This window comes from Zootoca vivipara, chromosome Z2, assembly GCF_965207765.1.
Source record: "Zootoca vivipara chromosome Z2, rZooViv2.hap1.1, whole genome shotgun sequence".
NCBI lineage: Eukaryota > Metazoa > Chordata > Lepidosauria > Squamata > Lacertidae > Zootoca > Zootoca vivipara.
Genome location: NC_142585.1, coordinates 45638586 through 45664241, shown reverse-complemented (window position 1 = coordinate 45664241; position 25656 = coordinate 45638586). Strand labels below are relative to the sequence as shown.

General features: G+C 48.4%; 1 protein-coding gene across 1 annotated transcript in view; it reads left to right on the top strand.

The window, feature by feature from the left end:
* Positions 1-4718: 4718 nt before the first annotated feature.
* MEGF9 (multiple EGF like domains 9) overlaps positions 4719-25656 on the top strand; it is a 72874-nt gene continuing 51936 nt past the window's right edge. Inside the window, exon 1 of the mRNA XM_035113718.3 lies at positions 4719-5932. Coding sequence (XP_034969609.1) covers positions 5182-5932 — 751 coding nt within the window. The 5' untranslated portion in view covers positions 4719-5181. The remainder of the gene's footprint in view (positions 5933-25656) is intronic.

The following is a 25656-nucleotide window of genomic DNA, read 5'->3' as shown; positions in this document are numbered from 1 at the left end:
TTTAGTTAACCTGTCTCTTCCTACAACAACAAGAGCAAAGTCCTAGAGGCATATAAAAATAGCCCTGCTAGTTTAGGCCAATCTAGTCCAGCATCTTGTCCTCACATCAGAAGGACCTGAGTGCGACAGTGCAGAACTGTCTCCCACCGGCTGGTGTCCATAGGCATACTAATACAATTCATAACCAATGCATCACTTGGAAACAGTAACAGCACCCCAAAAAAGTGATCAGTCTCAATAGCCAAAGAAGAGCCTTTGAACAAATAAGAATTTAAAGTGAGTCAACATGCTGAGCTTAAACACTGCAAAAGGCTCTCCACTGAATCCAGGATTCTGAAGAGGAGAATGGCATCATTCAAACAGGGAGAATTTCCTCAGCATCTTCAGCCTTCATTCCTCAAGAGAAGTGCTAATGCAGCAGTGCCCACTCCCCTTAGGGGCAGCCGTGTTAGTCCATTGCCACAAAAACAGCAATGCGTTTGTGGAAGGGATGTGGCTCAGGGGTAGAACATCTGCTTTGAATGCAGAAGGGCCAGGTTCAATCTCCAGTGGCATCTCTAGGCAGGACTGGAGGAGGGCTTTGCCTGAAACCCTAGAGAGCTGCTGCCAGTCAGTGTCAACAATCCTCAGCTAGATGGACCAATGGTCTGACTCAGTATAAAGCATCTCATACCAAGCGTTATCATGGCATAAGCCTTCGTAACATGCAGGGGCGGAGGAAGGGGGGTGCAGTGGGTGCGGTGTGCCCCAGGGGTCACCACTGAGTGGGGTGACAAAATGCCAGGTGACACTCACCGCAGGGCCTGCAGTGCGCCCGAGCCACGCGTCTCTCCTGGTCCGCCTGCTGCCTCTCCCCCCCCCCAGCCATAGGGCGGCTGAGTGGGAGGAGGCAGGCAGATTTCTCGAAGGCCCCGTGGAGCATCTTGCCCTGGCTGGCCCCGCCCCCAGGCACAGGGCACACGCGCCGCCCCAGATGCCCGTTCAGCTTGCTCCACCACTGATAACATGTGCTCCATTCATCAGGTATATGGGGTGTGGTCTTCAGTTCTCACCTGTAATGCAAGAGGGGAGGTTAATATAGATTAGAGTGAAAAGGCATTGGAATGCAAAAAGTACAGCCTGTAACAATTGAGTTAGAGTTCACATGCACGCAAAAGGACCCTTCAATAGTAGTAGTAATTGGTGATGGCACAATCATCATAGCAGTGCTGATTAAAGCGATAACACAACTAGAGCTTAAATGTTTGCAAAACAAGCAGAAGCAGACAAAGATAGGAAGCACTTCTATACAGAGTCAGACCATTGCAATAATGTCCATACTAATTAGCAGTGCCTTTCCTGGATTTCAGACAGGATTCTCCGCCAGGGTGTTGGTGGGAATCAAACCTGAGACCCTGGTTTCTTCACCTAGGCATTGCTTCTTTGCTTCTTCCTCAAGCAACACAATCTGAAGACTTCTTGGGCAGGCACAGGAGTGCATATCTTTTGAAGCCTCTGCTCATGCTCCCTTGCAGAATTAGAGCTAGTAATAACACATTGCTGGCATCACACACTCTCGACTACTCAATAATTGGTCCAAGTAATTCCTGCATCTTCCCACTCCTGCCCTGGTTCTGATTCAGATACCTTAGAATCATAGAATCATAGAGCTGGAAGAGACCACAAGAGCCATCCAGTCCAACCCCCTGCCAAGCAGGAAACACCCTCAAAGCATTCTTGGCATATGCCTGTCAAGCCTCTGCTTAAAGACCTCCAAAGAAGGAGACTCCACCACACTCCTTGGTAGCAAATTCCACTGCCGAACAGCTCTTACTGTCAGGAAGTTCTTCCTAATGTTGAGGTGGAATCTTCTTTCTTGTAGTTTGAATCCATTGCTCCGTGTCCGCTTCTCTGGAGCAGCAGAAAACAACCTTTCACCCTCCTCTATATGACATCCTTTGATATATTTGAACATGGCTATCATATCACCCCTTAACCTTCTCTTCTCCAAGCTAAAATACCCAGCTCCCTAAGCCATTCATCATAAGGCATCGTTTCCAGGCCTTTGACCATTGTGGTTGCCCTCCTTTGGACCCGTTCCAGCTTGTCAGTCTCCTTCTTGAACTGTGGTGCTCAAAACTGGACACAGTACTCCAGGTGAGGTCTGACCAGAGCAGAATACAGTGGTACTATTACTTCCCTTGATCTAGATGCTATACTCCTCTTGATGCAGCCCAGAATTGCATTGGCTTTTTGAGCTGCTGCATCACACTGTTGACTCATGTCAAGTTTGTGGTCTACCAAGACTCCTAGATCCTTTTCACATGTACTGCTCTCAAGCTTCTCTGCCCAAAAGTGTGCGTATGGACTACCAGCATCCTGCAGGAATTACCTCTTTATATTTTTCTTCTTTTACCAGAGTCCCTATATCAACTACTAGCACATCTTCCCTCTCTCCCACCAGCCTCTCTTTGTTCTGGATTTCCTCATGCTTGGTAGGAATTTTCTGAACACCTTTGTGAACGCTGACAATGTTCACTGGTCAGCCAGCCACCCATCTAGTAAACTTTAACCTTCTATCAACACCAACAATCAATATCTTGAGCACATCTCACTTGGGATAGCTCTGTCAGTAGAGCATGAAACTCTTAGGATTTAGCTACACTCATCAATTATATCATTATAACTGAGCTATGTGACAACAGATGGTGCTGCAGAGCAGTGATCCACTGCCAATGTGGTTTTGCATTGAGAGCTTTTATAGTGTTTTCTCTTTTTTTTTGCTTTTTTCAAATCAGTGTAGATCCAACTTTACTCTCAGGGTTGTGGGTTCAAGCCCCATGTTGCGTGAAAGATTCCAATTCTACAAGTCTATGAATCTATTAATCTAATGGGTCATTAGGTAAGCCAAATTAAAATGGGTACCTGCTTGCCCTAGTTGTACCACTGAACATAAGCAAACTTAAAATACCCCAGCGAATTACTATCCATCCAGTATGTGGATGCAAAGCTCCATCACTCTACACATGGAGAGGTGGGAACTGGGATCCTGTGTGGATATGCGCTACTCAAAACCCTCTCTTCCAACGGGAAACGGACAAAGCAGATGCCCCCACCTCCAGAGGTGGATTTTGGGGAGTGTGACTGGTTCGCCTGCACTGAGTGAGCCAAGAGGGCACTGCGGGAGGTGCCACAACAATGCTGAATAGCAGAAGGTGAGATGCAGAGGAGGGGTGATGAATTTTGGCATTGCACAGGGTGCCGCTGAAATTTTAAAGCCCAAAGTCCTCCACTGCAGTGACCTGGCAGGACAGTAGATACAGTAGTGTCTCCAGGAATGACACATGTGGAAGCTGTCCTGACACAGCTGTTGTTTCTCTGAATATGGTGGTGTGGATGTGAGGCCAAGGATTGCTCCCATGAATCCAGCATTCCTGGCATTGAAGATGTGCAGCCCCATTCTCTATGCCATCCCATCCCTGCCAGGTAAGCAACAGTGTCACCAATATCAGGAGGGTGACTCTGCCTTGCCACAAAGGCCACTATTGTGTGGCTTGTCAGCGGATCTGCTTCCCATGCCCCCCCCCAGTTAAGTGACCCCTGTCTTATATTAAATATGGTAGGATCTTAACACAACCCTTATGATTGGTCTTTCCTTTCTCTGGCCCATTCTCTGAGGAGCCTGTCCTGTGCGTTCCAGAATGAGTCACTGTTCTGCATTTGCTGTCCCTTTGGTAGGAGCACTCTGAATACTTTGGGGCACACTGGCAATGTTCAGTGGCCAGCTGGCCAGTAAACTCTTAAATTCTTCTTACATCACTATCAATGATTTCATGAATGTATTGGCACATACCTAAATCTGCACCAGAGACCCTCGCCGCAGATGCTTGCACCTGCTGAACCTCAACATTCTTTAAAGGAGACATATTTACAATTAGAAAGGTTATCTGCCCCCTAACAGTGCAACTCTGCGCTTCAAAGGCTAGCAGAAAGCAAGAGGATGGCAAAATAGGTGCCTTCTCCACAATGCGCAGGAATCAAAGCTTGATGGATGGTTGCCTTCACAACATAGGAAGTCTTTGGTTGTCTCCCCCCTTAGTCCTGCTCAGAGTATTTGGTTAGGCCATGTGCAGGTGTAATCTAATAAAATGAACACTCACATTATTAAATATTCTGAGACAGGGCAACAGCTCTCCATACGGGTTATATCTGGCTGAGCTCTACCCAAAATAAACACGTTGAAATTAATTTCAGTAGGCCCGCTCTGAGGATGCCGCCTTTCAACTGCGGTTGAATCCCCGCTTCTCCTCACCCCAGAATATCTCTTCCTCCTCCCCACCACCACCCTTTAAAGTGCTTAATGCAACAATGAGCGAGGAGGATGGAGATGAGTTTGAGGTAAGTAGCTCTAAGGCTTAATCCTTTGTTGCTGCTGCTGCTGCTGCTGCTGCTGCTGCTGCTGCTGCTGCTGCTGCTGCTGCTGCTGCTGCAGGTCCCCGCTTTGCTTGTCACTCTGGACGCACAACGCAGGCAACTCCGCCACCTCTACATAAGCATGTTGGAGAATATACATAGAAGCGAGAGAGGCGCGGAGGGTGGAGAGAGAGAGCTTTCCCCGATTGGCTGGGCGATGCACAAAGACTCGGAGAGTCGCCATGGTCACGTGGCCCTGGTGGCTTCTCATTGGATCCCGCGCACGCCTGTTTCCTCTCTCTCTCCCCCCCCTCTCTTTCCACTTTGTGCGGTTGCTGATTTGAAAGGAGGAGGAGGGAGAAGGAGTGGATCCGGCCGCGGGAGAAAAAGCAAAGGGTGGGGGGAACAATATATATATATATAAAAAGGGAGGGAGGGTAGAAGGAGAAGGAACTCGGCGTGAGGCTGCTTGACAACGCGGAAAGGAGGAGGTGGTGGTGGTGGGGACAATGCCATGGTGCCTCCTCCCGCCCAGCTGCTCTCTGCAAGCCGGTTCTGTGCCACCGCCAGTCCGGGCGTAGGAGCGCAAAGAGACACCCGGCAGCCGCAGGCGCCGCCTCCTGGGAAGCTAGAGTCTCTGCGGGGGGGTTGTTGGTTGTCAATGGCTGGCTGACCCTCCACCCCCGATCCCCGTTGTCACCGGCGGTCCTCGCCGCGCGGGCAAAGCGGCTCCTGGCGCGGCTGAATGGGTGGGCGGGTGAATGGCTAGCTGGCCAGGCGGATGGAGGGATGCAAGAGACCCTGCGCGGCAACATCATCATGAGGACCTCGCCGCGGCGCCACGGGGACCTCGGCCGGCTCTCCCGGCTGCTGCTGCTCTTGCCACTCTGCTTCACGTGCGCGCTGGCCCTTGACTCGGGGCCGCGGAGCGCCACCGCCGGGCCAGCAGCAGCGGCAGGAGGCGGCGGCGGCGGCGGCTCCGGCTCTGACAGAGGGTCCACAGCAGCGGCATCGCCTGGGGGAGAGGTGCGCTCCGGTGCGGGAGCCGAAACGTCGTCTCTGCTCTCACCTTCGCCGGCTCCTACTCCTCTTCCCCGATCCTCTCTTCTCCTTCCCCCGCCGCCTCCTCTTTCGCCCTCGCCCACCACCCCGCAGCAATACGGGGGCGAGGAGGAGGAAGAAGGGAACGACATTGGTTCCTGGGCGGCGGCGGCAGAAGCAGGCAACGCAACTGGGATCCAGCCCACCTTGGCGCCCCCCGATGACCCCCCAACCCAGCCTGCTGCTACTGCGGGAGCACAAGGGGGCAGCCCCTCAGGCTCCGAGGGGCCCGGCCCTGAGGTGCCCAGCCCTGGCAACGCCGCTTCGGCGGTAGACGCGGCATCCCCGCTGGTTCCGCCGGCTCCTTCACTAGCCTCAGCGTCCGCGGCTCCCCAAGAACCGACCCTCAGCGTCTGGTTCAGCAGCGTCCCCACCGCCGAGCCCTCGTCGCCTTCCGAGGAGGAAGAGAAAGACGATCTGGTGGCCCATAGTGGGACAGGTGAGTGGGCGTGGATCGTTTGTGGGTGAGACATGCACATGCTTAAAAAAAAAAGCAAGCGTTTTGTATGCGGAGAACTTACAGCAGTCGGGATGAATGGACACGACTAACTTAGGCCAATTCATGCCCATGGGTCTATTCTGAGTAGTACGTCCTTGAACACAGCCAGTGCCATATTTATTTAAGTTCATTCATAAGTCAGTTTTATCTTGAAGTCCAGCGGTCCAATGTAGATGTGGTTCCCAGGTAACCTTACCTATCCAGCTTTGGCAAAGGCACCTAATGGCACCTAGTCTGATATTGCAGAGTTGGAAATGGTGCAGTAAAATAGCAAGTGAAAATCATTAGGGAGCTCCAGCAGCCCCCTAGGAAGGTTGCAAGGTTTGGGGTTTGTTTTTAACTGAGGGTGAAAGCTGAGGTGTGTGTGTGGGGGGGGTAGAAGATTATTGCTGGTGTGGAGAAATTGGTTGGAGAGAATATGTTCTCCTAATGCTTGGACCCAACAGGAAGATGAATGTGGGGAGATTCAGTACAGACAAAAACAATGACTTATTCTCAACAGTTAAACCATTGAATTGGCTCCCACAAGAAGAAGTGATGGCCCACTGTCAGTTTCAAAAGAGGGAACACGGCATGGAGGGATAAAACTATCCTAGGAGCCTCATAAGATGCCTTATATTGAGTCAAGCCACTGGGCAATCTAGCTCTGTAATGCCAGTACTGAAGGGCAGCAGCTGTCCAGGATTTCGGGCAGGGGACATTCCTAGTTTTAAGGGGAGGTGCCAGGGATTGAACCTGAGCAGGTAAAGCAGATGCTGGCTTGCTGAGCTGCAGCTGTTGCCTCAATGGCTACTCACTGTGGTGGCTATGTTTTACCTGAATACCAGACAACAGCAGCAGAGGTCTCCTGCTCTCCTGTCCTCTTGGGGAAGCAGGATGCTGAATTAGGAAGGCCTTTGGTCTGATCCAGCAGCGTTCTGCCTATGTCGTGTTTTCTGTGGATGCTCATTTAGAGATCTTGCTGTTACTAGTTGTTCTGAGCCTCAAGGCTAGAGGCGCCAAAAGGAGGGGAGATGCCTTGATTTGCCTCCAAAGGCCCCAAGACCTTTCTTCTTCTTTGGCGATCACTTGTAGCCGAGTAAGATTGTCTTCCATAAACACGATTTTAACAATGGGTCCGTAAGTGACTGTGGAGGCCAAAAACATTCCTATGTGTGGACTAACATTTCAGGAAGAGGGAGGGTCATGCACCCAACCAACCAGTCAAGATTTAACATTTGTGATGCCATCACAGTTGGCACAATATTATTAATGCCTCTAATATTAATACTACTGTAGTATTTGTATTAATGCTACTATTATTACTTATTTGTCATTATTACTTCATTTCAACAATTTGGATTCACTGTTTCTTTCAACTAATAGGCTTGGGATAGACCACTGTTATTAATATTTATTAATTGTTGTAGAGACTATTGTTGTAGAGACTAGGGAATAAATTGTTGTCACCTCATATTAATATGTACTACAATGTGTTTCTTACTTTTGTTTATACCATTGGTTGTCAGTACTTTTTTTGGGAGGGGGTATAATTTCTCTTTCTCCTCCTCGTGCTCCTCCTTGTCCTAAGCTAGGGATAAATGTTGGTCCCCTATTATGGGAGGCAGTTGTTTTCTGTTTTTGGGACCAGTTCCTCAGATAACAGATCATTTTGTGGAATGATTTTTTAAGGATGCTCAAAGACAGCAGCAGTTGTAGCAGTTGAAAGCAAAGAAGGAGAGTAAAATGAGAAGTGGTTAAAAGAGGCATGGAGAGAAATATATTCTTTGTGGGTAATATATTGATGGTGTTTGCTTGATGTTGGCCTTTGTCCTTGTCTATATTTTGAGGGTTTGCATCATTTGCAGCATATTCTGGCTACTTCTAATGCCTGGTGGTCTCCAGATGTTTTGGAGAGCAGTTCCCATCAGCCCCAGCCACCATTGGAGCTCTCACCCAAAACATCTGTAGGATACCAGGTTAGTATAAAGGTTGCACTAAAGCAGTTCTCCCTGTTCTGTTGCATTCCATGGCCTGGGGTAGGTACAACTCAAAAACACAAGTGCAAATTTTGTGGGGTGTTTTTAAATGAATTGTTAACTTGAGACATAAGGATGGCCTGAACATTAAATAAACTAAAACATTTAACAAACCCACTAGAGCTCCAGCATCCTAGTCAATCTTAATCAGCTAGATCAACCTCTTAAAAACTGTTTTAGTGACTTAAAAGTTGGCCCTGATTAATCAAAACAGTGTTCGTGTAATAGGTATTCAACATTCTTAAGGGGAGTGGCCATAGCTGAGTGTTAGTGCATCTGCTTTGCATTTGAAAGGTTCCAGGTTGAGTCTCTGGCACCTCCAGATAGAACTGGGGGAGACGCTCACCTGAAACCCTGGACAGCTGCTGCCTGTCCGTGTAGACAGTACTGAGCTAGGTGGACCATGGGTCTAGCTCTGTATAAGACAGTTTCCAATGGGTGATAGTCAACTAAGCTTTACTCAGAGTACACCCACTGACATTAATGAACATGACTAATTTAGGTCTATTAATTGCAATGGGTCTGCTCTGGGTAGTATTCAGCTGAGTTTTGCTTTGCAGAAATAGGATGCCTCTTTCTGCCTGCTGCCCACATTTTGTGTGTGTCATACAGCAGGGAACACCTCTTCTGAGACATGTAACTGGGGATGAGTGCATTAGACATCATGATGGTGACATTTTACCCCCCCCCCCACTGTCATAGGCAGTGTGCCTCTGATACCAGTTTCTAGGAGTCACAGGTAGGGAGAGTTGCTATTTTCACTCATGTCTTGCTTGCATGAGTTGGCCTCTGTGTGAACAGAGTAATGGACTAGGTGGACATTGGACTGATCCAGCAGGGCTCTGTTTATGCTCTTATAAAAATACATTGCCTTCCCTGCAGTAATGGAGCAATCCTAACTTTTCTTGTTGGGGAAGGGCTGAAGCTCAGGGTAAGGGCTTCTGCTTGGCATGCAGAAGGTCCCAGGTCCAGCCTTTGTCATTTGCAGGTAGGACTGGGAATGCTTCTGACCTAAAACCCTAGAAAGCTGCTGCCAGAGATTGTAGGCAATCCTGAGCTACATGGACTAATGCACCTTTTGCGAGGCCAAAATTCTGCACCCTCTGCTTCTCACCTTCTGTTCTGCTCAATTCACTCAGTGCTCAGTGTGGGGAAACCGGTTGCACTGCCCTAAATCTGCCTCTGGCACAATCCTGAACATGCCTACTCAGAAGCAAGTGGTGCTGAGTTCATAGGGACTTGATGCTTCCAGGTCAATGGGTGAAGGGTTGCAACCAAAATCTTGTTTCACCAGGAGTCTGCTCTAATTCAAACTGCCCAATGCTGTAGCAACATATTAGAAATACTTCCTCAGGTGGATTCCAGAACCAGAGAAATGTGTTTATGTTTTAGGCCATAAGGACTTGCACAATGGGTTGTATGAAACTGAAGCAGCTGAAGAACTATATAATTTCTCTCTCTCTCTCTCTCTCTCTCTCTCTCTCTCTCTCTCTCTCTCTCTCTCTCTGTGTGTGTGTGTGTTTAAAAAAATGTTCTGCCATTCTCTGATTTTGTTATGATAATGATATTGATAACAGTATCATATATTTTCATTAGTAATGCTTGACATAATAAAAGACCCTCTGAGCTGTGCATGGCTGGATGTGGCTTAACTGTACACAAGAAAGGGTCACGTCCATTGCTTCACCCACGTTTTGCCTCCAGCCCTGCTCACTGCTGTCATGTGGCCTCTGGAAGTTTGCCCAAGAGGGAATGTGGCCCTCAGGCTGAAAATATCTCCCCATCCCCAAATGAAATGCTTCCAATACCTATTAGTTTTTATGGGGTTGAGGGAAGATCCTGCATCTCCCCTTCCCACTGAAAAAACAACCTTGGACCTTGACTGTCTTACCCTGTGCTGGAGAGCAGAAGGTTCTGCAGACCAATGGAGAGGCTATTTGCATGGCATTTTTGACAGCTCCCAAGATACATTCCAGTGCACAAATCCCAGGGAGCCAGGGTGGTGTGGTGGTTTGAAGGTCAGATTAGGGATCTGGGAGACCAGGGGTGAAATCCCCATTTGGCCATGAAGCTCCCTTGATGTGACCTTGGGCCAGCTGGTTTTGACCTATAAAGCCTTAGAATCATAGAATCATAGAGTTGGAAGAGACCACAAGGGCCATCCAGTCCAACCCCCTGCCAAGCAAGAAACACCACCAAAGCATTCTTGACATATGCCTGTCACGCTTCTGCTGAAAGACCTCCAAAGAAGGAGACTCCACCACACTCCTTGGTAGCAAATTCCACTGCTGAACAGCTCTTACTGTCAGGAAGTTATTCCTAATGTTTAGGTGGAATCTTTTTTCTTGAAGTTTGAATCCATTGCTCCGTGTCCGCTTCTCTGGAGCAGCAGAAAACAATCTTTCTCCCTCCTCCATATGACATCCTTTCATATATTTGAACATGGCCTTAAACGGCTCAGGACCACAATACTTCAAGGACTACCTCTACCTCCAAGGATGTGGATAGGCTGCTTGGATGAGTGAAACTGACCACCTGTCTCCCTGATCCTTGCCCATCCTGGCTAATAAAAGCGAGCTGGGAAGGGCTGGGCGATGGGCTCCGCAGGGTGGTGAATGCTTCTTTCTGTAAGGGAGCTTTCTGAGACCCGCTGAAAGAGGCAGTTATTAAACCGCTTCTTAAAAAAACATCTTTGAACCCAGCCAATACGGCCAACTATCACCCAGTCTTAAATCTTCCATTCTTGGGCAAGGTGATTGAGCGGGTGGTTGCTGAACACCTCCAGGCATGCCTGGAGGATGCGGACCATTTGGATCCCTTCCAGATGGGATTCAGGCCTCATCATGGGACTGAAACTGTCTTGGTCACGCTGGTTGATGATCTCCGGCAGGCTAGGGACAAATGTGAAAGGTGTTTCCTAGTTCTGCTGGATCTCTCAGTGGCCTTGGATACCATCAACTACAACATCTTTCTGGGCAGTCTAGAGGGGCTGGGAGCTGGGGGAACTGTTATACAGTGGTTCCACTCCTTCCTTCTGGGCCGTGTCCAGAAATTGGTGTTGGGGGATGAGTCAGTTCTGTGTCCAGGGCAGCTGTCTACCAGCTCCATCTGGTACGCAGGCTGAAACCCTACCTGTCTGTGGACTGTCTTGCCAGAGTAGTGCATGCTCTGGTTATCTCCCTCTTGGATTACTGCAATGCACTCTATGTGGGGCTACCTTTGAAGGTGACCCAGAAACTACAACTAATCCAGAATGCAGCAGCTGGACTGATGACTGGAAGTGGCCACCAAGACCATATAACAGTGGTCCTGAAAGACCTACATTGGCTCCCAGTACGTTTCCAAGCACAGCTCAAAGTGTTGGTGCTGACCTTTAAAGCCCTAAATGGCCTCGCCCCAGTATACCTGAAGGAGCGTCTCCACCTCGATCGTTCAGCTGGACACTGAGGTCCAGCACCGAGGGCCTTCTGGCAGTTCCCTCACTGCAAGAAGTGAGGTTACAGGGAAACAGGCGGAGGACCTTCTTGGTGGTGGTGCCCACCCTGTAGAACGCCCTTCCATCTGTTGGGAGCCACCCAGAGTGGTTGGGGAACATGAGAATGGGCCTCTTCTGCAGTGGCTCCCCATCTGTGGAATGTTCTCCCCAGGGAATTTCACCTGGAATCTTCTTTAACCAAGCCTTTAGTTGATTGGATTTACATCCTATGCCCTTTTAAAATGTGAGGTTTTTTTGGGGGGGGGGTATTGGGTTGTTGTTTTTATTTTGATTATGTATTTTGTGGTTTTGTATTTTGACTTTATTCTGTTAACCGCCCTGAGACCTCCGGGTATAGGGCAGTATAACAACAACAACAACAACAACAACAACTTTGTGAGCTTGCTATCACTAGATGTGGGGGCAGACCCTAGCTTAGGTGTCTTTACAAGGGGATTAGGCAACTTTACGTAGGATGTGTCCATCAGGTGCTGATGGTTCTTAAATGGCAAAGCCAAGCCTCCAGATTTGGAGGCAGTCTATCTCCAAGTGCCAGCTGCTGGAGGGGAAGAGCAAGCGAGGGCTGTGCCCTTCCTGCCCTGCTTGTGGGCTTTCTCATAGACAGCTGGCTGGTGACTGATGGTAATAGGATGATGGAATAGATGGGCCAGATTTTGCTGACCTGATGCCCACCAGATATTTTGGGTGACAATTCCCATTGGCTGATAGGAGTTGTAGTCCAAAACATCTGGAGGGCATGAGGTTGGGGAAGGCTCAGATAGACCCTTAGTCTGATCCTAGAGACTCTTCCTGTGCCTTGTATCCCATACCCAGTTGCCTTGCCTGTGCTCTATAGCCTCCTAAATGTCTGCGTAAAAGAGGGGAAAGGGAAATAGTAACTGGCTGTGGCTAAGCCATTTGCCCTTGAATTCAAGGAACCCTGCAGGTGCTTTGATACTGACTCATGTCCACAAGCTACTTGTTGAGTGATTCCCCCTCTTCCCCATACTGGCTTAGCTCATGTTCATGGAGACTGCTGGGCCAAGGAAAGCAAATAATTGCAAATCTTGTCTTGAGAAGTTATTGGTTCAAGTGTGGCGGAGGAAGGAAGAGGTATATTTATTAAATTTGAATCCTGTTCTTATGTGGGCCTTGGAAGTGGTCTGCCTTTCCAGGGGCTGACCAGGTGCTTACCTGCTTAGCTTCAGTGATGCTGCAACAGCGCCAGGTGTCCCTGGATTATTACCGCACCCAAGGTTAGGTTGCCAAGGCACCTTTGCAGATGAATTCTGAGCCAGTGAGTCAGTTCCAAAAATAGCCTCCATATGTCCTTTGCACCGGCAAGGCTGCAGCAGTGCCAACTGCTCCCAAGTGAAAATTTAAAACCCCACGTGAAGCAATGAGGACACCCTGTTCAATAGTTGAGGCCCTTCTCTGGATGCTTTCTCTGAATAGGGGCAGAAGTTGGTGACTCAAGAAGGGACCTTTTCAGTAGTGGCTCCCTGTTTGTATAATGTTCTCCCCAGAGAAGCATGCCTTGCATCTTTGTCTATTGGTGGGCACCACACAAAGAATATTTTTGTTTGCCCAGGCGTTGGCTCTTAATTTGGAGGGTAGTTAGTTATGCTTGCAGCCTCTTGACTCTGCTTATCTTTTCAGTGGAGTTAGCAGGATTTGCCATTTACATATTTATGGGTGACCATTTTTAGATTTTTCTTCAAAATTAGATTTTGACTGTTTCATGTGTTACCTGTCTTGTCTTATTTTTTAAGCTGCTTTGAGACCCTTCAGTGAAAAAGTGATGAATAAATACAATACACACACACACCACAAACAAACAATATTTATTGCCCCATTCCTTTTATCCTAGCCTTTGAGGTAGGTTAGCCAGAAAACATAAGAAGAGCCTTCTGGATCAGGCCAAAGGGCCATATAGTTCAGCATCCCATTCTCACCATGACTGGCCAAATGCCTCTGGGAAGCCTGCAAGCTGGGCATGAGCAAAGCAGCACTCTTCCCACCTGCAGTTTCCGGCAACTAGCATTTAGAGGCATCCTGCCTCCAACCGTGGAGGCAGAGAGAGAGTGACTGGCTTGTGGTTATACAGTGAGTGCCTGGTTGTCCCTAGTCCATGCCTGATATAATACCTGTACCAGCCTTTTCCAACCTGTAGCCCTCCAGATGTTTCTGGTCTACAGCTCTCATTGTCCCTGACCATTGGCTATGCTGGCTGATAGGAACTGGAGTCTGCCAGCTGTTGTAGGGCACTAGGACGGGAAGACTGCCCTGATCTGCCACGAGTGCCCCCATAAATTCTGCCTCTTCTCAGTCAGCCCCAACCTTCCTGCCCTCTTCCTTACAACCAGTCCCCGAGGTGGCACTGCTTATCTTTTCCTCCTCGTCAATCTCTGTTGGCTTCCTAGAAACCAGCAGGGAGGAGCCTGGCTGCAAACTTTCCACCTGCCTTTGGCTCTGACTCCACCTAGCACTGGTGATTACTGCTTTATAGAGATAAAAACATGTGAAAGCGCGGAGGGTTTGGGCAGCCAGAGGAACATGTGATCTCGCTCAATACATGATCATGCAAGATGGAAATGAAATGCATTTCAAGCTTTTTGTGCAGTAACGAATTCAATGCACCAGCATTGCGGCTTCTCAAACCCCCACCTTTTTATATTAATAACTAGCTGACCTGGCCACGCGTTGCTGTGGTTCTTTCCTGTGATCCCCTCCCCCTGTCCCAGTCCATGACGTATCCTGCCCCTCCTACCTGCACCCCGGCTCATCCCTGTGTTTCGGTAGGATACCCTTCCCTCTGTTGTCCCTGGGGAGTGTTGGCCCCTCCCCCCTGTATCTCCATACCTTGGCCCCCACCCTTGGAGAAGGAACTGTTAGGTTCTGGGTTCTATTTCCCAGCATGCACTTTTGTCTGAGCCCTCTGTTGTCCCTGGGGAGTGTTGGCCCCTACCCCCGGTATCTTCCTACATTGGCCCCCACCCTTGGAGAAAGAACTGTCAGTTTCTGGGTTCTATTTCCCAGTATTTACTTTTGTCTGAGCCCTCTGTTGTCCCCTCCCTCCTGTATCTCCATACATTGGCCCCTGTGCACGCATCGTGAACATTTCTATATATTTAGATTAAGGATCGGGGGTGATGATGTGCCCTGGGACCCAGAGAACTACTTTAAAAATCCCGACCGGGTGTGTGTGTCAAATAGCGAAGCTCCACAGCCCTGTAGCAACAGACAGGCCCAGACAGAAGGAGGGCGGTCATATGGGCCACTTGGCGCGGGCCTCCGAATCCAAAGGGGGCGTCAGTCAGCATATTCACAATCAGTAAAATGAAAAAAGTAACAAAAGGGTTTAAAACAGGGGCACATTATCTACCTGGCCCGGGCCTCTGTTTGGCCCTGCAAGGACCTGGCAACAGAAGGCGCGTTCTGAAGCACCCGAGTTGTTCAGTTCCATAAAAAACCCAGGAAGTGGCAAGGGGAAGGTAGGGGATTATAAATCGAGGGGGGGGGGAATTGGGCACTGCAAATATCTGAGGACTTAAACTGGGGAGAGAAAGTGCATGGTTGTTGTTTTTTAAAAAAGACACAGAGGGTTGCACTCAGTCGTAGTATATGTGAAATGGAGGGTAATAGCCCCCCTTCAGATCCCCCTGAGCCTCAGAGTCCCCCTGAGTTGAGGCCAGATACTGTGGAGAGGGCAGGTTTCATCCCTGTGTCTCCCCCCACCCTGTTCTGACCCATTACGTATCCCTTCCTTCTATTCATTGGACCTTGTTGCTGGAAAAGGCCTGTTTTCAGTTGAAACTAAGGTGCTGCTGGAAGGAATTTTTTTATTTTGTTTTGACTACATCAGACATTGTGGCTAATCCCTGTGACTGCCCCCACGTGTCCTGATCCATGATCTATTCTGTTTTTCCCCCCCCTCCGTGACCGGCGTATCTCATGACGTTTTGAAGGATGGTATTTATTTTTGTCTTGTGGTTATTTGGTGGGGGATTTTTTTGGGGGTGGTAGTGGTGCTAAATTGTAAAGTAAAAACCCCTTGCCATGCCCCCAAGTGCGTTGCTGTGGGTTATCCCCCCCCCGAACCTAGTGGAGGCCTGGCAGCCTGACAGGAGCCTAGGGGTCTGATAATGGCCGCCTTGGTGGTTTCAGTTGCTTGGTTGATGATGTCATTTGGTTTGTGGGTGTGGCTTAGATTTCACAGGAAGGGAGGGGGTGGAGGAGGGTATAACGCCACTTGAGGGCGCTGTTTGACTTGGTGGAAAACCAGGTCTACAACTGCCCAGGTGTGTGATTTGAGGGATTTTTGTCCCCAACAACGCTCAGGGAATGGCCTGGATTGCTGTGTCAAAATTTCAGGACGATCGGTCAAGCGGTTACGGAGAAAAGTGGAAAATGCAGTTTCACGATTTTTACATTTACATATATATAGATAAATTTTATTTTACAACACTTCTAAAAACAACAACATTCAAATCAAAACATTAATTCCTACATATGTTAAAAAAACAGAAAATGAAAGTAAGATATACAGTAAGCAGAAAAAAGAAGGAAATAGAAAAAAACGAAAGAAAACCCCCCTCAAACATCCTCTTTTCAACATCTTTTTCATCTCACATATTCACAATAAACAAAAATAAAGACTTCCACCAACCACAAAACACCTCTTCAGTTTCATCTCTTCCAACTGCATTTCTTTGTCTTCTCAAATCTAACCTTATATATTGTCAAAATATATAAGGTTATATTTGAGCGGCTTCTCAAACTTTCAAAGCCATCCAAGATAAGGAGGAGAGTCTAATTCGATTATGGGGTGCAGCGCTCATCTCGTTTTTCAGGCCAGGGAAGCTGGTGTTTGTCCACAGACAGCTTTCCGGGTCATGTGGCCAGCATGGCTAAACTGCTTCTGGCGCAATGGGACACCGTGACGAGTGCCAGAGCAGCGCACGGAAATGCTGTTTACCTTCCTGCTGGAGCGGTACCTATTTATCTACTTGCACTGGTGTGCTTCCGAACTGCTAGGTTGGCAGAAACTGGGACAGAGCAATGGGAGCTCACCCCATCGTGGGGATTCGAACTGTTGACCTTCTGATCGGCAAGCCCAAGAGGCTCAGTGGTTTAGACTACAGCGCCAACCGCTCCCCTATATATATATCCCATACACATACTGTATAATATTTGAAGGGATATATTCTCCACCTGCTCTGAGCCTCTTTGCGAAGACCTGGACCACTTACATAAGGCCATATGGGTAGAGGAACATCTTAACTTTGCATCAGAAGCCTAGGAAATGATAGATTATATATAGGATCATAACCAGATTGCAGTTCTCCACAAAAAGGGGAGAACAATGTGGATTTCAGTTTATTTTGAAGCCTTGAGAGACCAAATGTTCAAGCGTGGGCCTTCAGGAATTTATCTCAATTTTAGATTTGTCCAGAATTGGGGGTGGGGGAAGCTGTCTTCTGCATCAGGATAGCTGGCTTGGGTGAATATCCCTCCCTTTCCTCCCTTTATGGTCTTGATCTATAATCCACACCGTGATCAACTCCTGCCTGGAAACCAATGTCCCCACTGTGGAAGGACGTGTGGATCCAGAATTGGCCTCCACAGTCACTTACGGACTCATTGTTAAAACCAAGCTTACTCGGCTACGAGTGATCACCAAGGAAGAACTACTAAAATGAGTTTCCATTTTAAGCTGTATTTTAATTAACGTTTTTGTTTGTTTTTGTTTTTTCTATTACATTTTATTATAATTTATATTGGGTGTTAGCCACCCTGAGCCTGGCCCTGGCCGGGGAGGGCGGGTTATAAATAAAAGTTTATCATCATCATCATCCTAGTATGTGGATGCCAGTGGCCAAGGGTTGGGAGGTGCTCTCTGGGATAGCTAATAAGAACATCAGAAGAGCCCTTGTGGATCAGGCCAAAGGCCCATCTAGTCCAGCATCCTGTTCTCACAGAGGCCAACCAGAAGCACAAGCAGGACTTTGGCACAAGAACCCTCTCCTCTCCACTACAGCCAGTAGTGGTTAAGAGCGGGAGACTCGTAATCTGGGGAACCGGGTTCGTGTCCCCGCTTCTTCACCTGCAGCTGCTGGGTGACCTTGGGCTAGTCACACTTCTCTGAAATCTCTCAGCCTCACTCACCTCACAGAGTGTTTGTTGTGGGGGAGGAATGGAAAGGAGAATGTTAGCTGCTTTGAGACTCATTTGGGTAGTGATAAAGCGGGATATCAAATCCAAACTCCTCCTCCTCCTCCTCTTCATTGGTTTCCTGTAAGTGATATCCAGAAGCATTAGTGCCTCGGACTGCAGAGCTGCCTTGTAGAAGAATGGTTTAGCTTAGAACATGCCTGGACTTTCTTTTGAAGCAATAAAGGGCTCACCAGAACCCTTCAGTGAATAAATAGGGTCTCTGGTAGCAAACTTAGGACCTGGGACCCTGTCAGAGGTGAACAGTATGTTGCTAGTGGGACAAATGGTCATGACTCGGCATAAGGCAGATCCTCGTACAACGTCAGACAGCTTTCCGCAACCTGATGCCCTCCAAATTATTTTTATTCCCATTATCCCTGACTTTTGGACATGCCATGACTGATGGGAGTTGGAATCCGAAAAAATCTGGAGAGGCATCATATTGCGGAAGGTTGCCCTAGGACAAAAGGCATTCCTTTGCCATGCGAAGCGATAACTTTTAAGGCTTGTTCACATGTTACACTGAACACAGGTAGAAGTTGTACAAGTGTTTGCACAGTCTGTACATACCGTGTTTTTCCGAAAATAAGACACCGTCTTACATTTATTTTTCCTTAACCCCCCCCCACAGTGGCTTATTTTCAGGGGATGTCTTATTTTTTATTACGCATCCAGCCTCGCCTCTTCCTTGGGGCCCTCCAGAACTGCGCCTAGCACTATGTCTTATTTTCGGGGTATGGCTTATATTGTGCAAATGCTTAGAAATCCTGCTATGGCTCATTTTATGGGTATGTCTTATGGGTAAGCAGCTCTACACACACACACACACACACACACACACACACACACACACACACACACACACACACACTGTCTTATAGAACACACGTGTGTGCATTCACACTTGATACTATGTTACATAGAGAATGAAAAAAACAAAATGTGCAAAAATGTACACCTTGCAGTGAGCTGCACTTATGTCAATTATTTTTCACCACTTGATTTCCATTGCAAAAGCATTTTGAAACATATTTAAGGAAATAACTTTGTAATGTGTCAGGAAGCTCCCTGCTACATTTTAAAATTGTCTCTGCTGCCACCAGTACGGATGTCTCAGCAGCACAAGCATTTTCTTTCATTGATCTTGGTTGTTCCTGTGATTTATAACCTGCCTTTCATCAAAACGGCAACTGAAACCCACAAAGCATTAAGAACATGAGAAAACACATCACCTGTTACTTAAATGATAGCAAAAAAGAGGCTAGGTGAAGGCATCTGAGAGGAGAGTTCCATAAGCTGGCAAAGAGCAGGGATCCACCAAAACGTTCACCAGTAGCTAGGTAAAAAGTGTATATTTTGCTCTGGCCGGAACACAGAATCAGGAAGAGTTTCCTTTACCCTTAGGAACATGGGAAGTTGCCTTATACCATGTATCCATCCATCCATCCATCCATCCATCCATCTAGCGGTCACTCTCCGGGATTTCAGACTGGCAACATTCCCAGCGGCATACGGAGATGCTGGGGACTGAGCTGTAGAGTTGGAAGGGGACCACAAGGGTTACCTAGTGCAACCCCTTGCAATGCAGGAATCTCAACAAAAGCATCCATGGCAGATGGCCAGCCAACCTCTCAGGTGCTCTACCATGCAAAGACTCTCTGAGTTTCTAGGGTGACTTCAGAAGCACAGGGAAATGGCAGCGGCACTTTGGAAATAGCCTTTTCCAACTTGCTGCCACTCAGATGTTTTGGACTCCCAGTTCAAATCAGCCCCAGGCAACATGACCAATGGTCAGGAATTAAATTAAAACCACGGGGTGTGGAAGGTACTTCTATGATCCTCAAGGCTGGCGCATCTATTTAGGCGAGCTAGGCAGTTGCCTAGGGCGCCAAAATGAAGGGGGCACTGGCCAGCCTCGATGACAAGTGACGACGACACGGCCGCCGCCATCGAGAAGAGGCCCCGATGTTGCTGGCTGGCTGGAATCTCAACATTTGTTGAGATCGGCGGGGCAGCCAGCGCGTGGAGCTTTCTGGGCAGTGGGCTGACCAATGGGGATGTTTGGCTCTGGTGGCTGGGGGCGGTGCTGTGTGTTTGGCGGGAAGGGAGGAAATGGCGCTGGCTGGGCGAGAGAGAGAGCAAATGAGGCAGGCCACGGTGGACGAGGAAGGCACTGCTGGCGAATCGGCGCTCGGGACAGCAAGAGCCTCCGGGAAGGCCGGTGGGCCATGGAGTGGGCGGGCTGGAGGAGGCAATGCCGGCACTCGTAAAGGCCGTGGGCGAGTGAGCGAGCGAGAGACCTCACGCACTCGCCCTCACGGGCCTTGGGCCTCAGCGGTGCACAGGCAAGGGAAAGACGAAGTGGCGGCGGCGCAGGGAACCACAAGCTCCGGGTAAGGAAGGCTCTGCACCTCAGTGATGACGGGGGCGAAGGGCCTGCCTGGCTTGGCGGCACAGAGCTGGGGCTTGGTGCCTTCGCACCTCTAGTCACCCGTCCGGAGGCGCTAGGACCCCGGTCATCCGTCATCCTGGCGCTGGGCTTGGCTGGCTGACTGGCTCCTGCCCGTGCCGGCTCCCTCCCTCCCTGGCTGGCTGTCAAACGGCAAAGCGTCAAGGGCTGTCCCAACACTATATTTCTGCCCTAGCAACCTTTTTCCTAGCAAAGCCCCGCTCACCACATGCTCCTGGGGCGAGAAACCAGGAGAACTCCCCCTCTTCCTCCCCCCCTTCCCCTTTTGCAGCTGCTTACAATAACTCCGCTTGTGCTGCAGGAAAGTCCATGATGTGTATATGCATGTGTGTAAAGATGGGGTGGGATCAGGAACAGGAGGATGTCATGATCGCAGAGATCAATGTGAACAGATCCTTTGGCTTTTTGTTCTGTTTTTATAAGCATTGGGTGTCTTCAACCTAGATGGTAGCAACTTCCCCCTGTAGTGCAATGCGAACAGTGCCTACTCAGAAGTAAGCCGTATTGTATCCAATGGGGAAGTGGGGTTAGAATTGCAGCCTCGATTTGTCAAAAACAATGAGTAAAATCCTGCTTCTCCCCCCCCAAAAAACCCCCCACATCACCACCCAGTTATGTGGGCTGCAGTCAGACACTTCGGGTTCTGTAGCTCCTGAGCCACCTCCAAATTTGAAACAAGTGTGAGGCATGGAACTGGAATAAATGGTGCAAAATGGAAGGTCTCCAGTTCATGAATTTGCAAATAGAAACCCCAAAAGGGGCCCATTTTCTCCTTTTGCTGCTGTCCTGCTTGGTGTGTGTGTGTGTGTGTGTGTGTGTGTGTCACAGACACATAAGCAGGAGCTGTTGACAGAGGCTAACACAGGAAACAGCACCTGTGGCGATGCTTGATCAAGGCAAAACCGGGAAACTGGATCTTTTAGCCTCCTTGTAACATATTGCTACTGTCTCTGAGCTTTTTGCAAATGGCTCAAGCATGTTGTTGTTGTTTAGTCGTGTCCGACTCTTCGTGACCCCATGGACCAGAGCATACCAGGCACTCCTGTCTTCCACTGCCTCCCACAGTTTGGTAAGACTCATGTTCGTAGCTTCGAGAACACTGTCCAACCATCTCGTCCTCTGTTGTCCCCTTCTCCTTGAGCGCCCTCAATCTTTCCCAACATCAGGAAAGTTTTCTCTTCTCATGAGGTAGCCAAAGTACTGGAGCCTCAGCTTCAGGATCTGTCCTTCCAGTGAGCACTCAGGGCTGATTTCCTTCAGAATGGATAGGTTTGATCTTCTTGCAGTCCATGGGACTCTCAAGAGTCTCCACCAGCACCATAATTCAAAAGCATCCATTCTTCAGTGATCAGCCTTCTTTATGGTCCAGCTCTCACTTCCATACATCTGTCTCTGCTTTTTAAGATGCTGTCCAGGTTTGTCATTGCTCAAGCATGCTAGTGTGTAAATCACGGGGAACCTCAGGTCTTTACCCAGCCCACCAATGCTCTCTTTACCACCCCTGCTTTTATCCTTCCTCATGTGTTTTGGCCTGGTTGGGATGTGTCCTTGAACTCAGTTACCCTTTGTCTGGGGAGCGGGTGGGTTGTGGGATTGTGGAAAAAACAGTGCACTGCACAAAAGTAAAATATGGGGGGGCCTTGCCTATGGCCCTGACAACCACTGGAATGTGGGTCCCGGAAGGATTGTGGCCCTTGGCTGAGAAAAGGTTTCCCACCCTTTATGCAAATCCAGACAAGGTTGACACTCCTGAAAGTCACCTTTGAAGCTGCATGCTGTTTATGCAAGAGATTGCCTGTTTGAAACCTTAGAAATGTTTCCGTTTCCGTGACACCACTGAATGTCTCATTGGCCTTGGCCAAGATACTTTTCCTTCCTGTTTCATTTGCCACATCACCTCATCCTCACAACGCCCACCTGTTTAAGAGGATTCCCTGCCAAAGCTTGTGAAACTCTTTGAAGTTTAGAAATGCAAATTATAATGATTAATGCTGGTTGATCTCTCTTAGCTCTGCTGCCTCCCCAGGGCACCAGGGATGACTTGAGGATGTGAAGAGAACACTTAAATCAGGGGTAGGCAACCTAAGGCCCGGGGGACAGATGCGGCCCAATCGCCTTCTCAATCTGGCCTGTGGACGGTCCGGGAATCTGCGTGTTTTTAAATGAGTAGAATGTGTCCTTTTATTTAAAATGCATCTCTGGGTTATTTGTGGGGCATAGGAATTTGTTCATTATTTTTTTCTGGTCTGAGGGACGGTGGACTGGCCCACGGCTGAAAAGGTTGTTGACCCCTGACTTAAATGGTCCAGGCGGCCAGCTTCTGAAATTTTAGTACAGCCCCAAGAGGAGTGGAGGCTACGGCACCACCGCTGACATCCCTCCAGACACCCCCCTGCCATTCCTTCCACACCCAGCCACCCTTGGCAGCATGTTTTTTCCCCAACACCCCACTTCTTTCTACCCTTCCACAACTACAGCTCCTTCAATTTGCTGCAGGCAAATTTAATGGGGGGGGGGGAGGGCAGGTGCTTTGCCTAGTGAACTGCTGACCTAGTGAGTGCGCAAAGGGTCTCCCTACTCATCCATTAAACTTCACTGCCAGCACATTTAATGGAGGAGGACAGGCACTTTGCACATCCTCCTCCCTATCTGCTATGGATGCTTTCTGCATTGCAGGGGGTTGGAGTAGATGACCCCCAGGGCCCCTTCCAACATTACAATTCTATGATATTCTCTCTCTCTCTCTCTCTCTCTCTCACACACACACACACACACTTCATACGAGGTGCTGTGCCTGCAGCTTAATCTGTGAGGATTCTTAGGAAAGGTGAGTTGATGCACATCAGACAACAAATTAAAGGGCAGTTAATAGGTAGCTTGTTTGTTTACCACCAGTGTGTTAGGTTGCTAGTTCTCACCAGCCTCAGTCACTAGGCTTGGTCTCTAAGAGACCAGCAGGTGGTGGGGTAGAGGACTTGCCTTGCAAGCCAACCAGCCTCTTCCAGAAGCCCTGGAGAGCCACTGCTATCATTGCAGATGGCCTTGGGTTGGATGGACCAATGCCCTGGCTCAGTCTAAGGCACTTTCCTCTGGGTCACATAGAGAACCTGGCCCGGCTGGCGGGTGAATCTTACTTCCACTCTGAAGATGAGACTGTGTCCTCCACCACAAGGGCAGCAGGATAGCTTAGCAGGTGATGAGCAGCTATGGTAGCAGGGCAGATACAGCTCTGTCCTCTAAACACTCCCTTGCCACTGCCCCCCACCCCCAAAGCTGCTGCCTGAGGCTTCCTTCTTCCTCATGGTAAGGCCTGTTCTGTCCCAAACCTGACAGTCAAGGATTTTGACCCATGACACGTTTAGTCCTTCTCTCACTTGCCCTGGGCAGACCTGGAGGGTTTTTTCCTACATGGAGTCATCCGCCTTTGATGAATGCCAACTGTCCTGTTTTCTCTTGTGAAAGCTGCCTGGTGTGGAACGCAAACCAGCTTGGCTTTGATATAAAAGGTGTGGGCTCTGGTCGTCTCTGCACAGGGGGTGGTCAGAATCACAGGCCTCTCGCCAAGAGTCCCAAGTTCCAGTGTTCGAAATTATCCAGGCACCAGGCATGTTTTGTGACTGGTGCAGGTCCAATTGCGACCATGTGGAGGTCTCTGGATGCCAGGCTGGCGGCTGAGGAAAGCAGAATGTCACTTAGGACTCAGCTATATAGCTGCAAATAAAACGTTTTAAGTGTGTTGTTAAGTACAATATACAAATGTGACAGCAGATGGCGATGGCGAGCTATGGCATATTCAATATATTTTTTCCCCCAGAACTTTTTTAAAAAGGATTTTCACAGCGTTTTTTATATGTATGTAGATTCCACCCTAGGGAAGGATCTGAAATATTTTCCTTGAAGCTTGAATTAGTTTTATTCTGGATTGTTTTGTTGGATGTTTTAACGTAAACCACCTTGAGATTTGGACTTAAAAATATAAAGTTAAGTGAAGGTGGTTGAGTCCTGAGGACCAGATAGACTTGGTGCCCCCCCCCTGTTTTTTGCCCCTGGGCTTGGACTTCCCATCCCTCATTTATACCCTGTTGTTTGGAGAAAATGGAGCTGGCATTTTTTTAAAATAATAATAATAATAATTTGATTTATTAAAAGTGTTTATATACGGCAGGGTCCCCAAACTAAGGCCCAGGGGCCGGATGCGGCCCAATCACCTTCTCAATCTGGCCCACGGATGGTCCGGGAATCAGCGTGTTTTTACATGAGTAGAATGCGTCCTTTCATTGAAAATGCATCTCTGGGTTATTTGTGGGGCCAGCCTGGTGTTTTTACATGAGTAGAATGCGTCCTTTCATTTAAAATGCCTCTCTGGGTTATTTGTGGGGCATAGGAATTCGTTCATTTATTTTTTTTCAAAATATAGTCCGGCCCCACACAAGGTCTGAGGAACAGTGGACTGGCTCCCTGCTGAAAAAGTTTGCTGATATACGGTGTTTCAAGGCAGCTTGCAGCAAATCACAATCTAAAACACACACACACACATTTATAAAATCCAGTATTTTGCAGGTGAAGTATTTATTTATTAGATAATTAATCTCTCCCACCTTCATTATTGCTGTTTCCAGGGCTGCTGGCATCATATCTATTAATTTACGGTAATTATGGCGTGCCAGTTTTATCCTCACGGCAACAGATTAAAAATGTGAGAAACTGAGAGAGCTGCTGCCAGTCAGAGTGTACACTGTTGAACAAGAACAAGATGGACTAATGTTTACAAACATGCATACATACACTGAGGTAAAATGTTCATAAAAATGTATATATTTGTGAAAATAACATATAAAAATGCATCCTTTTATGATAAATTTCTCCCCACTCCCTCGCATGAAGTCCAAAGCATATTTGGAGGCTGGGGAAATCCCAAGTGTGCCCTAAGTAGCCAGGCCTTCTTACTGCTGACCACGTTATCCAGAATGATAACCCTCTTGCAAATGCCTGTAGCAGGTGATGCTCAGATATTAACACCAGCTTGGGGGAAAAAACCACATAATTTATCTTAAAAAACAATTGTAAACTAGAAAACACATAATTTATCTTAAAAAACAATTGTAAACTGCTAAAAGCATAAGTCGGGTTGGAATAACACTTGTAGTTTAATGCTGAATTTCGGATATAATGGAGATGTAAAAGATTTGGATGCAGGCGGATACGGTTAACAAAAGGACCCACAAAGGGGAGGAGGGAAGTTCAGGAGATTCTTTGGAATCTTGTTTTTACAGTGGTACCTCGGTTTGTGACCGCAACCCGTTCAGCGGAGGTGGTTGCTCGCCGAAGCAGTCGCTCCCCGAAGGCACACTTCTGCGCATGTGCGAGCTGTGCAGATTGCTTCTGCGCATTCGACGCCATGGAACCCGGATGTAAACACTTCCGGGTCCGCGGCGGTCACTTGCTGAAGCGGTTGCAAACAGAGGTAGACATAAACCAGGGTTTG